Source organism: Pipra filicauda, unplaced genomic scaffold, assembly GCF_003945595.2.
Source record: "Pipra filicauda isolate LSUMZ 115617 unplaced genomic scaffold, ASM394559v2 scaffold46_size3722508_pilon, whole genome shotgun sequence".
NCBI classification, from domain to species: domain Eukaryota; kingdom Metazoa; phylum Chordata; class Aves; order Passeriformes; family Pipridae; genus Pipra; species Pipra filicauda.
In genome coordinates this window covers 465,267-480,236 of record NW_024104609.1, presented here as the reverse complement: position 1 = coordinate 480,236, position 14,970 = coordinate 465,267, and the positions used below count along the sequence as shown (strand labels likewise).

The 14,970-nt window shown below is 45.9% G+C and overlaps 2 protein-coding genes across 2 annotated transcripts; one reads left to right on the top strand and one right to left on the bottom strand.

Moving 5' to 3' along the window:
- Positions 1–71: 71 nt before the first annotated feature.
- LOC113994196 (TERF2 interacting protein) lies at positions 72–1,947 on the top strand. The gene is made up of 3 exons (XM_027732945.2): positions 72–607; positions 709–785; positions 1,367–1,947. The coding sequence occupies exons 1-3, from the start codon at positions 88–90 to the stop codon at positions 1,805–1,807; spliced, it is 1,038 nt and encodes a 345-aa protein (XP_027588746.2). The 5' UTR covers positions 72–87; the 3' UTR covers positions 1,808–1,947.
- Positions 1,948–4,270: 2,323 nt separating this feature from the next.
- Positions 4,271–8,987, bottom strand: CHST4 (carbohydrate sulfotransferase 4). Its single transcript, XM_027733227.2, has 2 exons — positions 8,969–8,987; positions 4,271–5,640 (listed from the first exon to the last, which is right to left on the bottom strand). Exon 2 carries the CDS (start codon positions 5,625–5,627, stop codon positions 4,449–4,451), a length of 1,179 nt encoding a protein of 392 aa, XP_027589028.1. The 5' UTR covers positions 5,628–5,640; positions 8,969–8,987; the 3' UTR covers positions 4,271–4,448.
- Positions 8,988–14,970: the final 5,983 nt, after the last annotated feature.

The window sequence follows — 14,970 nt, the reverse complement described above, 5'->3', positions numbered from 1 at the left end:
CGGGGCGGTGATGGGGGGCGGGCTGGGGGCGGTGATGGCGATGGGCGGGCGCGGGGAGTGTTGGCGATGGGCGGGTCCGAGGCAGTGATGGCGGGCGGGCGCGGGGAGGCGATGGCGGGCGCCGCGGCGGAGGCGGCGCGGTCCCGGTCGCTGTTCCTGTGGGACGACGGGCGCCCGATGCGGTTCTACGTGCGGCCCGGGGCGGCCAAGCTGCGCCTGGCGCCGCTGGTGCTGGCGGGCGGCGGGCGGCTGTGCCGCGTGCAGGAGCCCGGGGCCGTGCTCCTGGCGGAGCCCGGCGAGGCGGCTCCCGGCGGGGCCGTCTCCACCGAGTACGTGACGGAGTGCGTGGAGCGCAACGAGCGGCTGCCGCTGGAGCCCTTCGTGCTGCCCGCTGCGCCGCCCCCCGCCGTCGCCACCGCCCCGCGCGGCCGCCTGGCCTTCACGGAGGCGGAGGACGCGGCGCTGCTGCGGGCGGTGCGCGACGGGGGCGCGGCGCGGGCGGGCGGGCGGGCGCTGTGGATGGAGCTGGAGCGGAGCGGGCTGACCCGGCACAGCTGGCAGGCCATGCGCGACCGCTTCCTGCGGCACCTGCGGCCGCTGCTCGGGGGTGAGCGGGGGGCACACGGCGGGCAGGGCGGGGATGGCGGGGCCGAGCGCGGGCCCGGGCCCCGCTGAGGCCCCGCTGACGGTGCCCGCGTGTTTCCGCAGAGCCTCTGCAAGCGGAGGAGACCTCGCAGGTCTCGGGTCTCTTCGCGGCCAATAACCTGGAGTTCGAAAGCGCGGAGGTGAGTGGGGCCAGCCCGGGCAGCAGCGGTGCCGCGAGCGGCTCGGGGCCGACCCTCCCCGGTGTCACAGGCGGCAGCATCCCTACGCATCGTTAACAAGTGAAATGCCTTTGCATCGTGACATCCCTTCTGCGGCTACAGGGGAGCTTCTTGTGAGCTGTCAGCTACGTAGCTTGTAATGCACGGGGCCTTGCTGCCACAGATTTTCTTAACTTTGTTCCCTGCCCAAGTTAACGTGAGGAGGTTTATGTGATGGGGTTGTCACGTTAAAACCTGCATTGGCAAATAGAAGTCATCCTTTCATCTCAGGCACAAAACGTTCCTGCCGCTGCATCATCACTTTTGCTTTTTACGCTTAGTTTGTTCAAAGTCTCCCTTGCATTTCATGCCTTTCTATGATCAAGTGTATCTTCATTAACACATACAGCTTAACTTCAGTAATTGAATTTTACCATGCCTAGTAATTTCTGAGGGTTTTATATACTGTAGAGTCACAGTGGAAGGTAGTTGGTAGCAGTAGTAAAAAAAGCTGGTCAGAAAATACCATGTCTAATTGGTGACTCCACTTCTTTTACTCTCAGTCAGAAAGTGACACTTCAGATGTTTCAGAAGAACTTTCTACACAAGATGAAGGAGGAAATTCCCCAGGAGAAACAGCATCTGATTTGAAATCTGGACTGGAGGACTCTGCTTTCCCTGACACTCAGTTACAAAGGGAAGAAAGACCAACAAGCACTTGTTCTTCCAGTGTGGTGGGAGAAGTAGTAAAAACTATGCAGCAGTTCATGGAGAAGTTCAGTGTGGACCTGTTCACTGTTACACAGGCCTTTCTGAAAAACAGTGGTGAAGTGGAGGCTACTTCAGACTTTCTGCAGATGGGGCAGCGCTTGGATGGGTACCCTGTATGGAGCAGAGAGGATGATTTAGAATTGCAAAAGGATGATGAACATGTCAGAAATAAATTGATAGTCAAATTTGGAGCTGAAAATGTAGCAAAGCGGATAGCATTTAGGAAGAGTTAGCAAGAGGAGGACAACTGATCTAGGACTGTGGCAGGAACTTTATAGTCATTTCAGAAATGTGATGGAAAATTTGATCAACATTATGAAGTTTCAATGCTTTAAAGTAACTTTTTTTAATAAAAGGCCCATTTTTATCTCTACAGGTTGAAGTGTTGCAGCTTCCTTAATCCAGGCAAAGTAACGCATGTACCAGACCATATATTCTAGTTGGAAAAAGTACACCGGCTTCCAGAGCCATGTGCAATAATAGAAGTAGGAGAGACAAGTTAACTAAGAGTGCCCAGAGTTAAGGTATCACCTAAGTTGTGATAGTTGCTAGTATACAGTCACAATCTGAAAAACTCGGTAATTTTAGCACGTTGTGCTCTGGTCACATAATATTATTTGAAGTGACTCCTATAAAACTGGATTTCATTCTTTTGGTGAAACTAAATGGGCTGGTAAAACCAAATTTTTTTTTTCCTAAAGATTTATATTTTGGGTTTTTTGCTTATTGCACTGTGGCACACAAATTAAGGTGGATTGGGAAGTTGCAGATTTTAAGCCAAATTCAGATTATCTTGAAAGTAAGTAACAGTTTGATATAATGAGACTGCTATTTCAGGAAACCACGGAAACATCTGAAACACCAACTGATTATTAGGGGAGTTAACCAATGTAACCAAATAAATGCTGAAGCTGCACTATGCAGTGTTTCACTGGACAGGTCATTCCTGCTGAAAAAACACTAATTATTTGGCACATTCATGCCGTTCAGGCTGGTTATTTGAGACTTGTGTGGAAGGCCAGACAAGCACTTAACAAAGGAGCGCAAGACATCACAGCAAACAGAATAGTAAGAATTTTAAATTAGAAACTTTACCAGCTGGATTTGAAATCCAAGTACTGCTGATGACCAGGTTCATCAACAGGAGATCTGTCACCCCCTGCAGCAAAAAGCTTCCCATTCCAGGAAGCAGAAGCTAAAGTAATTTTCAAAACAGTACACTAAGAAAATGCATTATATATTACTTTTATGTCATTTGTTTACTGACTGACTGGAAACACTATCAGGGCTTTTGTTCAGGTAAACATTTGATAGACAGCATTGATTGAGTCCACTGAAAACAAGTATTTATAATAGAACTTAAGTCACTCAAGCTGACGTAGAGATATAATTAGTAATGTATTGAAAAGACTATATTTGCTCAAAATCAGGCTTCTTGGCACTTAAAGTAGGAAGCTCTTTACTATAACGTCAATAAGAAGAGGCTTCTGAGCCCCCATGCTATTAGCTGGATATGTTAAGGTCTATTTTAAAGGGACTTTGAAGAAAAACTGGCTATGTGGTTCTCTGGCACAGTACAAGTCCCACTTCTCTATGTCAGCCTACCTGCCCTAAGTTTGCACAAACACTGTGTAAAGGAAGATGCCTTGCTTTCAGTGGACTTAGTACCATGATGCCAGTGCTGCCTGCTCGCCATGGATTTTGTCATTCAACAACAAGATCCCCCGTAATAACACTATTATTTCCATAATACAACATCCCACCCTTTGCAGGGATTAGAAGTTTAGTTGTAGGAATATAGAAATCCATATTGCCAAGGTAGCAAGTGATCTGTAGATGTGTGTTAAAGGGGATCCACAATTTACATGTGAAAGAGATGTTTAGGAAGAGGTATTTGTAGGCATTTCAGTCCTCCCCAAGTCTGGTAACAAATTTTTCTCCTTGTTAAAACCTGGTAAAAATAATTCTGTTGTTCTGGTTTGAGCTACATATTCCCATTGGAGGTGGGAGAATGGCATCTCCAATTGTGCCATGGGCTTCTTCGGTCCACTCCCATGAACCTATCTTCCCAGTCCAGTATTTATACCAATGGAAACTGTGTCCTTACCTTGTCTTTAGGATCTCAACCTTACCATGAATTCCACTGTCACACATATGGACTGTGAGAACTCACGGGGTACAACTATTCTCAGGTCTGAAAGCTAAAAGACAGAATTATTTCAACTAAAAAAATAAATGGATTCATATAATCCCAGAAATGGATCCCCACATGCAAATCCAAGAGTTTTTATTTTCAACAATAGCAGGTTTATTCCATTTTCCCATTATACAGTAAATGAACACAAACATTTCCCCAACACTGCCAGCAAGGCTGGATACCCAGGCAAAGGAATGAAGCAAAAGGAAAACTGGGCTTGAAAACCGTTCAAAAAAAAAGCATCTTTCCAGAAACCAAATGTTGGTCATCTTTGCATCTCTTCTGGCATTACATGTCCCGTGTAGCAGCATGACAAATAATGTTCTCTCTATTCAGCTTCCTTTTATATTTCCTCTTCCTTTGCAGTGCAATTGCTTCCATGTGGGGGGGTCGAGTTCTGCTATCTGGTCCCACTGCTTTACTAGTTTGTATGCTCCAATCTAAACATACCTTATTTGGAGAACAAACTTGCATTACTTCAGCCTCCATTGTGGCTGAGTCTCCAGGGGGCCTTAGAGAGTGTGACCCTGTGCTGCTGAGAGCTCTTGTGAATGCAGTCAGGATTCCTATGTTACCTGTCCTTGCAACCATGCATATCCATGCACATGCTCTTACGCTTCTATGCCTGCACCTCTGTCCTCTTTTGTTCTAGTGGACAGTTCTGCCCTCGGCAGTCTTCAGAGAGTAGGTACAGACACCAGCTGTTCTGCCTTCAGAGTTTGATACTCAGAGGAGTTCTGGGCAAACAAAAGATCCAGTGACATATTTTTTTGCTCTTCTTCAGACTGAACGAGCCGATAGCCCAGCAAGTCCATTGCATCCTTGCACACTTTTTGCACTTTTTCTATTTTCTGGAAGGGAAGTGTCTCCCTCCAGGCCTGAGATACTCTCTGTGCATCTCTGGACCCAATTACAAAGGCCTGTGCTCCGAGACCCTTCCCATGAGTGATGTTGTGCACCCACTTCTGAAGTTCTGGTGTGAAATGTAGTTCTGCAAACCTGTACATCTGAGCAGCCCTTGCCAGAGGGTCTCTGACAATGTCTTCATAGCGAACCAGCAAGTATCTGTCTTTCAGGAAGCTGGGAGTGGCCTGAATTCCTGCCTTATAAATCTCAACATGACTTCTGCAAATTACTTGCATTGTGTTGTAGGGCCCCATTTCACCCTTTGTCCTCTGAGACCCCACAATAATGTTACTGTCACGTTTCAGGTCTGCCGCTGTCTTCTCGCGGGACCTGAACACAGCCCGGGGATCACGGACCAAGTGAATAATTTTGATGTTCAGGGATGGATCAGTGAGAAGGGGGTAAAGGACTTTCAGGTCAAAGAATCGAACCTCCTTGATGGCAACATGGCTGTAGGTTTTACAAGCTTCCTCCACCTTGCTGAATGGGTACTTGCTACAGATCCTTTTGCAATTGCCTGCAGTGATTATGTCAGTGCGACTGAACAAGTCGCAGGCAGGTGGGGAGCACAAGGCTCGGCTTGTCTCCCATTGAAATAAATCGGACTTTTTCTTCTGGCTAGACATGTAAGCATCAAATACAGACATGTCACACAGAAAGACCGACCTAACTAAGTCCCGCACTGCCATGTGTAAGACTTTGGCACTGTTCTGGGACATCTTAACCCAGACATGCCATGCGGGCTCCATCAGGTAGAAAACGCTGGGGTGCTGGCTGAAGATTTGTCCAGTGAAGGAAGATCCTGATCGCCAGGTGGAGAGAATGAGGATGTGGACTGGAGAAGGTTTTTCTTCCATGGGGGCATTGTTGCTGCAGGGCAGGAAGTGGATCAGGAGGAAGGATAGAACTACCAGGATCAGGAGCACATGCACTCTTTTAGACTTCACCATGGTTGCAAAGGACCTGCAGAGACAGAGGAAGTTCAGCATCACAGGATCACAAAGAAGGCAGGATGTGGTGCATCAGGCTCCTGTGAATTTCTCTGTAGGCACAGGGTTTTAGAAAGCTGTCACAATACCAATGACATTGTGACAACCACTGCACAAGCCGTCTTTGAAGAGGACATAAGTTCTGCAGGGCTGGAGGTTTTCTGTAACAAAAACACAATTCGTCAGTAAGTTTGTCTAATGTTGTCAGTAAGTGTTGTCTGATGCTGTCCTAGAAGATATTGAAAAGCTTGTCTGCATTTTTATCAAAGTTTAAGAGCTAGTTGAGTGCATTGAAATAAGTCCATACACACAAATGTGTACTTCATGTACACAAGCCTTGCAGACATGATCTGGGCAATTTTTATGAAGAAAAGATGTAAAAAACCACTTTTTTGTGGAGAATTCAACAGTTCCACATTGTTACTTTTAAACACTTGCTCTGACCACCATTTACAATTATTTTAATGCCAAAATGCTGTAAACATACAATATAGGTTTCAGGGTTTTTTAATTATATTCTTTTTGAAATTTCAGGAAACATTTATTATCACCACAGGCAAAAACTGACATACCAAAGGAAGTAATTTGGCACTGTGATAAATCCAAGCACAACAATATCTCCTCTACAGTTAAAGCATCATAAGCAATTTTGCTAGAAAGTCCTACAAGTGTAGGCAGGCTTAATGCTTGCCTGCCTACTAGCCCTCTTCTTAGCCTAACTCCTTTTTAAAGACTGTCTCCTGCTACCCTTCTTCCCTACCCCACTCATTCCATAGGTCTTGTATGAGAAGAGGTACAATAGATTGTGCTAATTGAACTCAAAGTTCTGCCCAAAGCTGCCTCCTTGTTTCTCACACTAAACCTCTGTTTTAAAAAGTACATTAAAGCATGCTCTGCCAACTGCTCCTGTCTTGTGCTCTCTCCTTCCCTCCCCCAGCAGTGCCTGACTGTGCCTCAAATACAGAGGAGTGCTCGCAGCACTGGCCACACTGGCCAAATTTGCATGGGGGTGCCTCCTCCTATTATTTCAGTTCCTCTAGTACTGATGTTTTAGATTTTCAGGTACAGTCACTGCTGCTAACCAGCTAGGAACTCATCTGTCCCTCCAACATATATGCTAAATTGACTTGTTTATCTAAGGTATCTGTTGTGCATTGTTTTGAGCTTAGGTTTATAAGGCAGCAATTATAATTTTTCAGAGCCAGGACAATAACCAGCCCAATGGGTAAGCCTGTAAGTGCTACCACAATATGAATTTTCCTTTAATAATGTCTTGCAAGGATAGGGCTGTGCATTTAGTAAGGGACCACAAGCTTCTGGTCTCCTGGACAAGAAGCCCACTGATTTTTTTGGTTACACAAACGGCCTGTAGTGTTCAGGTCTGACGATAAGCTGAATCAGGTCGCTATTTGGACCAACCCAGGAAAAGCTGCAAACAAAGAGTGTTGTAAAAATCAGTCACTTATCAGCTTCCTCCTTGCAAATACAATGCAAGGAATACAGTAGTGTTTACCAAAAGTCCCGGCTTCCAAATTAACTTTGACAATATCTCTTCCATCTGGCGCGATTAATATTGTTACTCTAACTCCTCACAGAGTTCCTGGACTACAGCCAGAAGTTATTAATCAAGAAAATTCTGTTGAGCAAACATGAACACCGGCATGAAAATGCCCAGGCAGATTTAAAACCACAGAAATAATTATTTCTATGGGAATTTGCATGCAAATAGTCTGAGAATGGATTTGGTAGGGAATATTTTTATCTTGAATCAAATCAGAGTGGGATAGCTGCATGTTTTAGACATTTGACAGAGTATGCAGGCCATTTCTGTGACTGTTCTTGGTAGAAATGACCTCGTGTGAGGCCACAGCCTCAACAGCTTCTTCACTCTTATACAAGAAATAGTGATGATTGTTGCCCTGAGAAGTCTGTTCCACAGAGGGCAGGACTGAAATGACTTGTGTGCCTGGTGAAGTGGAATAGAGTAGCAGCAAAGAACAGTAGAGGTTGTATCGTACCTTCCCTAATATGGTATGAAATACCATACCTAGAAATACTAGTTACATAACCTTATTCTTCACCGCTGCATCTCTCAATCATGGCAGCTGGGATATTTCTAAACTAAGGTCTAAACATTTTCCCCACAGCAAACATCCAGAGTCACCAGGGATTCAGTTAATTTCATATTGCAAAAGTGAAAATATGAAGCTCTCATAGAGCTGCTGAGTAAGGATCAGCCCAGAATGATTGAGACAATCTCAACTGCAGAACAAAAAAAAGGCACACTGCTACTGTGTGCTGGCAGAGAGATGAGCCAGGATTTGGCTGAGAGCAGAAAGAATAGGAAGAATCTCAAGGTACAGAGGATGAAGTACAGGAACTACTGAAAAAAACGACAATCCAGTGTTGCTGTGTTAGTCTCCCACAGCCAATGTATGAGAACACAAATAGCTGGGATCTGCCTGCCTGAGCAGCTAGAGTCTCAAAAAAAAAAAAAAAAACCAAACAAACAAACAAACAAACAAAAAAACAAAAAAAAAAAAAAAAAAAAAAAAAACAAAAAAAAAAACCACCAGAGTTTTATGCTTTTCCAGAAAGACACAGGGACCTTGGAAAATCTTGATCCTGGCAAAGAGCAAGCATTACAGAAAGCAACAAGCAGCCCAAGGGAAATCTACCCATCAAACACACTCTGAGCATTGGGTAGCCTGTTCCCAGAGTACAAAGTTTGTGGTATTGAGTGGCACGTCCCCAGGGTTTGTTGAATCTATACATGCCTGGGGTAGGTGTGAGATAGCCCAAAATATCTCATGCAGTGCAGACTGGTGTTAAGTGCTCTGCCAGTGTGGGGGAGTTCTCCAGACCTGTACACATTCCCCATTGCTGTAGTGGCAGCAGTATAGCAAAGAGGATCTGGTGCCAGGGAAGCCCCAGGCACTCCTCTTTGATGGCACTGATGGTTGCTCATAGTTTTTCAAATGCTTCTTCAATTTGTCCTGGTCATCTTCTGCAGAATTAGAAGTCATCTGCCCAGAGGAGAGCAGCTGGCATGACGGTCAATAGTGGGAAAAGCTAAGCAAGGGCACTGAGAAGACAGCCTGTAGAAGCAGGAGCTACCCTCTAAGTCAGGCCAACAGCTTCTGTCTGCAGGAAGAATCGTAGCAATTTGCTGGCATCTGTATGTTTGCAGTGTTTTACAAAAGTTATCTCCCAGTTCAGGCTGCTAAGCATGAGCAGTGACTACAGTTCTGGGCACAAGAGCATCCACACCAGATACCAAGAAATGGTTGAAAATCTCTCACCTTAGCAAAGTCCTCTTGAAGCACCACCAGGCCTGATTCAAGCAAAGTTGCCCTCACACCCGTTCACTGCTGTGGTCCACAGCCCTCTAGGCAGTCACACGAACACTCTGCCTACGTGCTGGGCTCTCATATACACGTGTTCTCAGCTCCCACCTACACCTGTGGCTGCTCCTTCCCGTCCCCTTTATTTGTGTACATCCCAGCTCTAAGTACATCTGACTGCTCTGCACTGCCCGCCTACTTTGATCAGCCTTGGACTAGAGAAGCTCCACCCTGCACTGAGCACAAAGCATCATACTGGGAGTTTATTGCAGGGGCTCAAATGACCAGGAACTGCTAATAAAGGAGTAGGGCCAGAAAGTTTATGAAGGAGATTGAGAAGCACTTTTAAGCTAAGTCCTGTTGCAAGCCCCCAAAGAGATGGCTCTCTATAAGAGGAGGAACAGGGATGTCTGTGGAGTGTCAGAGCTTGCCCACCAGGAGTGCAGAGACAAGGCATATTTTCCTGCCATTGCTCTGGCTGCTTGTCATGTTATCAGCAAATGCAAATTCACATAAAATCTTTTTGTCTCTTCTCTGTCTGTGCCTTGCTTGAATTAAATATTTGGGGTGCTGGGGAAGAAAATTGTGTGAAAGGAGAAGCTGTGGAAGGAGCAGCTGGACTTGGCCGGTTAATGATTCACAAAGGTGCTGGAGCTGCAGTGGGGCTGTGGCAGGTAAGGTAGTGAGCCAGGGCAGCACTGGGCTCAAGAGAAATACTACTGTGCAGAGACAATTGCTTTGGCTCATTCCTATTCCAGATCTTATAGTTTCTGTCACACAGTTTGGAGAAATGTAGACCTCCTCTTAATGGTGTCCCCTGTCCCCAAGGACATCATTGACATGCTCTCAGGGCAAGTGAAGTATAGGAAACAGCAGAAGCAAAAAGTCTGGGTAAGGTTGGTCCTTCCAGCAAGAGAAACAACCCAAATGGGGCAGGTCATGTTCTCTTTCACTTGCAGCATTGCCAACACAATGGTCAAGCCCTGGTAACCCTGGGCTGGGAAACAAGGTGAGAAGCTGGCAGTGGCCCAGGTAGGGCCCTGTAATGAACCATGCAATGTTTTGTGCAACCTGGATTTCAGCTGTGTGTTCCCATGCCCTGCACTGACACCATCCATAGGAAGGATTCATCTATAGGTCATGAAGTGTTCAAAACCTTTGTAAAGGTCACACCACTTGAGTGGCTCTTCCTGAAGCGTTATTCCTCCCTGGCCAACAGTTGCATGAACAGAGATGTATCAAAATTTCTGTTCCAACTGTATGTAGTTTGCCTGAGGGTGTGTCTTTGACAGCTGATGAGAGAACAAGGCATACCTGGAGCAGTGAAACCGGCTCAGCTGTAAGGTTTGACTAACCCCTGTTTTCTGCCATCATCAAAAGCAGATGCCTAGAGGAGAGAACAAGAAACACATTTCCTCCCTACATGCTCTCTTGGCCTGAAGCCAGGGATCTAGAGGACACAATTCACCTCTCTGAATGGAGTTGTCCAAAATAAACTAGTGAATGATGCCCTGGAAGTCCCTGTTCCTTTCTATTGGCTGTGACAAGAGTGGAGGGTGATGCTTGTGTAAACACAGAAGCTGTCTAAACTCAGTTCAAATTAACCTTGTCTTTGCATTTGACAGCACCTAGATCTTTTTAATATTCACTTCTCCAATCACATTTTGAACTCAGACACTTTTGACATCAACAAGATTTCCTGGCAATAGAGATATGTTGGGCTGCATGTTGTGAGAACTATTTTCCTCTGTTTTGAACCTACATATAAAAACTGTTTTTGATATTATCACATTTTTTTTTAATCAAGAGAGACAATGAATAATTTCTTCCTACTTGTATAGTCTTCAAGCTATTCAAGATTTTAATATCTGCTCTTGTATGCCCTGCAGAACAGTTCATACCAGGCTGATAACTAAAGCAGCTCATGGGAATCATGCTGTGGAAGTCTCTGTGTCTTTTAGGTATATGTTGGGATGGTTCACATTTTCTGCATCCCAAAGGTTATGACACCAGGGAGCTGCTGGAAGAGTCAATGCTATGACTGCACTGGTGAATGCTTACCACAGAAAGATGTCTCCCTTTCAAAGCAGAGGGAGTTCAGTTGCTTTCCAGCTGACACCACTAAGGCTGCAAAGGAAAGACGGAAATGTATGGCTCTGCAAGACTGAGTGTGACAGAAAGCTGTGATGTGGCTGCTCACATAGAGGCTATGTACGGTCTCTTGTGCTGATCACTGGATTTGAGTACTGCTATATTGTTGTGTTTTGAATTGTACAGGCAAAACTCTGCTCCTTGCAGAAAAGAAACCTGACAGTAATCTAAAAAACAAACAAACAAAAAAAAACAAACAAAAAAACCAACCAAACAAAAAAACCCTCTATGTCAATTGCTCATCATTTTCGTCTGGATAAAGGCAACAGAGTGGAACTCTGGCTTTAGGAAAGAGCTTTTTTGGTAGGGATGCTTTATACAGTCACCCTGATTGCTTAAGAAGTCATCGTTCATAAAAGATGGAAAGAAAATGCAGCAGCGAGGCAAGCCCCAGAATCCATAGAAGCAGAGCTGCAATGTCTATGCTAAACTCCAGTCAGAGCAAGTTTTTTTCTGAGCCAGAGCTTCTAGAAAAAGGAAGAATGAGACAAACGACTGATATGATGTCCTATAGGAGGCATCTCTCCAAGGACAGGCTGGTGTGCTTCTGCACTGAAGTTGCTATGGCCTTTTCCTTGTGTTAGAGATAAGTTTTAAAGCTATATTTTTATTTAAAAGCAGTTTGAGATAAATAGATGTATCTTAACTGGCACATAAGTACCCAAAGTTGCCGTAGGCAAGAGCAAGGATAGTGGCTGACCCCCTCCCTCTCTCACCCTGAGTGCAGTTGTAGTATCATTTATTGTTTTCATTGTAATATGGCATTCTAATATCAAGTGATGGGAGAACAGGAAAATGTGAAAACATGAGAGAAAGCAAGAAAGAAGCTTGTGTAAAGCAGGCTCTAAAAATGAGGTCACATAATACTTTACCAACACATTACAGGAAAGAGAAAAATAGTAAGAAAAAAAGTATTTATTCAACTTTTGAATTAATTTCACTGGTCAGCTTCTGCCTTCTTTAAGTACATAGGCAGTCATCAGCAAGGCACTGAATCTTAGAGCAGAACAGCTAGTTTAGGGTTGAGAGAAACAACAGCAATAAACAGACCTGAAGCATGCAGAAGCTCACGCAGTGCACTGGAGCACAGAAGATCCCATGCTAGCACCAACTACTTCTGCCAGGCATCCAGGAAATAAGTCATTTAGATCATTCACAGTGCCTATTTGCTCTGGCAAAGCTTCAGGGAACACTGACCCAAGTCAAATAAGAAAACTGAAGACAATACACGAGAAAGCAAAGGGCTGGTATAGATCTGGGCTCCCAGCACTGTGATAGCCTGTGCCTGACAGCCAAACCATGAGGAAGATCTCAGTGCTTCTGCCCCCTAGGAGGCTCTCCCAGTGCTGTGGACGCAGGCCAGTATAGAAGATATAACCATAACCTTCTTCTGACCAGTTAAGCTTAGCTGGTTTTTAGGTGCCTTCCAGTGACTGGAACCCTGCTGAGGCTGTGTCTTTCATGGCTGTCCTGTCAATAGCAAGACTTTGCCTGCGCTGAGCCTTCCTTCTCCTGCAGAACTCCTCTGCCCTCTCACACTCTGGTTTGCAAAATCCCTCCCAATCACCTCAAGCAAGTATTGTTTCCCAGCCCACTGCTGCTGCCTCCTCTTACATCCACAGTCTTTTCATGGCTACTTCTCATCCTCATGGAAGCCTATCTCTGCCTCCCTTTGCTGTGTGTCTTGGGTAATGCCACCAGAGCAAGTCAGCTCCTCTAGCCTCTGACAGGCCTGCACAGCCTGGGAGAACAAGGTTACGTGCCAGCCCTCATGTACAAAGAAGTGTTGCATGGACACCTTCCCCTGGGTCCCCTGGGGTCCCACTCCCGTGCGATGCTCATGCCTCACCTGAGCTTCCGGGCACGCTGGGCCCTGGGTCACCACAGCCTCCACCTTCATGCCCAGACTGACTCCCCGCAGCCATCCTGGGTCCAGGTCAGTGCAAATCACATCTTCCCACTGCGGGTGTCCAGAGTGACTACGTGCTGGTGGAGAGCAGGCCAGTGCAGACAAGTTCTTGCAACCAAAAGCCATGGCCCCAAGGCAGAAAGACCCTCAAGGACCCCCTTGTTCTACAGCCCTACTGGAAGCAGCCAGGGCTGCTAGAAGAAGGAGTGGGTGAAGCCAGGGGCTGGGCTGCATTCAGGTTCCTAAGGCACCTGGGGTTGCTGATGGCCTCACTGCTGGCAGGTGTGATTTGGCCCTGCTTGCCAGCAGTGCTGAACCCCACTGCCAGCCCCTTTGGAAGTTGAGGACTAGTACACTTCACCTGCATTGGCCCCTGAGCTGAGAAATTTCTTCCTTTCCCAAGAAGAGCACTAGGCACAAGGTTGCCTCTCTGCCTAGGTTCCCATATCTGGGGTAGGTCACTCTACTCCTAAACACAACCAGTCCAGACAGCACAGTAAAGAGCAGAAGCACACTGCAAGCCTCTGCCAGGGTGTACCACTGGTGCTCCCCAGCTAAGACAGGGAGGATGGCTGTGGATAAGTGTGTGTGAGCTGGCAGAGGCAGGATGCAGGGACAAACACAAAACCACAGATGAAATACAGAGTAAATTTATTTCCATTACCTCACCAACCAGAGCATCCTCAAAGCGGTACCCAAAGCCAGAGGCACACAAACAGGGATGCCACCACTGCGGAGCCTGGTCCTTGCTCAAGGGTCACCAAACCTGCTGTTTTCACCTGCATATTAGGGATTATTGCAGACATAGTTTACCACTGATATTTGATCTTTACCACAGCAGAGCAGGAATCCCAAGCATGTTCAGTGGGGTGCTTCTCAGCCTATCACAGGCCTGTGTTATCTAAACGCAGATGTACTAGTCATCAAACACACAAGGCTAAACAACAACTAGTACAATACATGTGTTTTTCTACACCTCACCTCAGCTGCAAGTCGCTTGGATTTATCTACAATCCTCCTCACCAATCTTCCGTTACTTTCCCACCATCAGTCATAAGGGCTCTCAGGGAGTTCTACTAAAGCCCTGCAGACCTTGTCTAAACATCTGCAAAGAGCAGCTTCAGGACAGTGTCTTGACTTCTTCCTTGGTCTCATTGCTGAAGGGATTTTCTTTGGCACAAAGCATCTCCAAACACCAGCTTAGGCTAGTTTGTATGGCTGGCAGGGTGCTCTAGGCTACACCCACATTATGACGCAAAGCATCTGTGAGTATAATACCTGAAAAACGATACCAGCACATTTGTGGTTTAATGCTAGTTTGCTATTGCATCCAGGAAAACTTAGGTGCGGTCAAAAGGCAGTGTTATGTTTGCAAAAGATGGCAAAAGAGGATGTGGCCTTGAGAAATCTAAATATGCTGAATATTATGAGGTATGGCTCCCTCAGGCCAAATGCTGCTGGGTCAAGAAGAAATAGAATCAGGTTAATTATTGCAGAATATTTGCATGTTAACAGACACCTTTGAGAGGACTGTGAAAGGAAAGGGGTTCCTAAAGGGAGAGTGATCTCAAAGGAATGGCTTTCTCTAAAAGCAGGACCTGTTCATTAGTAATGGGGATTAAAGCCACAGAACCTAAGATGTGTGGAGAAGAGTTCAAGGAAACAGATGAAACTTGACAGCTGTAGTAGATGCAAGATGACATAACAATGCAGAAACATCATGCTATAAAGATCTCACACATCATTCTACTTATTATTTGTCAATGTTTAATTTTAGGCAGCTCTGGTTATTTGGCTCTATTTAGAGGTCTAGTGGCATGAAATCTCTGATGCTGTGTACTACTCACCCATAGTCCCAGCTTCCCTCTCGTTTTGTTCTGGGATTACTTTCTTTGAAGGG

Excerpts from the sequence above, each read along its gene's own strand:
- LOC113994196 (XM_027732945.2), top strand. The coding sequence starts at position 88 with ATGGCGGGCGGGCGCGGGGAGGCGATGGCGGGCGCCGCGGCGGAGGCG. Across the intron at positions 608-708 it reads CCTGCGGCCGCTGCTCGGGG|AGCCTCTGCAAGCGGAGGAG; the intron begins GTGAGCGGGGGG and ends GTGTTTCCGCAG. Across the intron at positions 786-1,366 it reads TGGAGTTCGAAAGCGCGGAG|TCAGAAAGTGACACTTCAGA; the intron begins GTGAGTGGGGCC and ends TTTTACTCTCAG.
- CHST4 (XM_027733227.2), bottom strand. The coding sequence starts at position 5,627 with ATGGTGAAGTCTAAAAGAGTGCATGTGCTCCTGATCCTGGTAGTTCTA.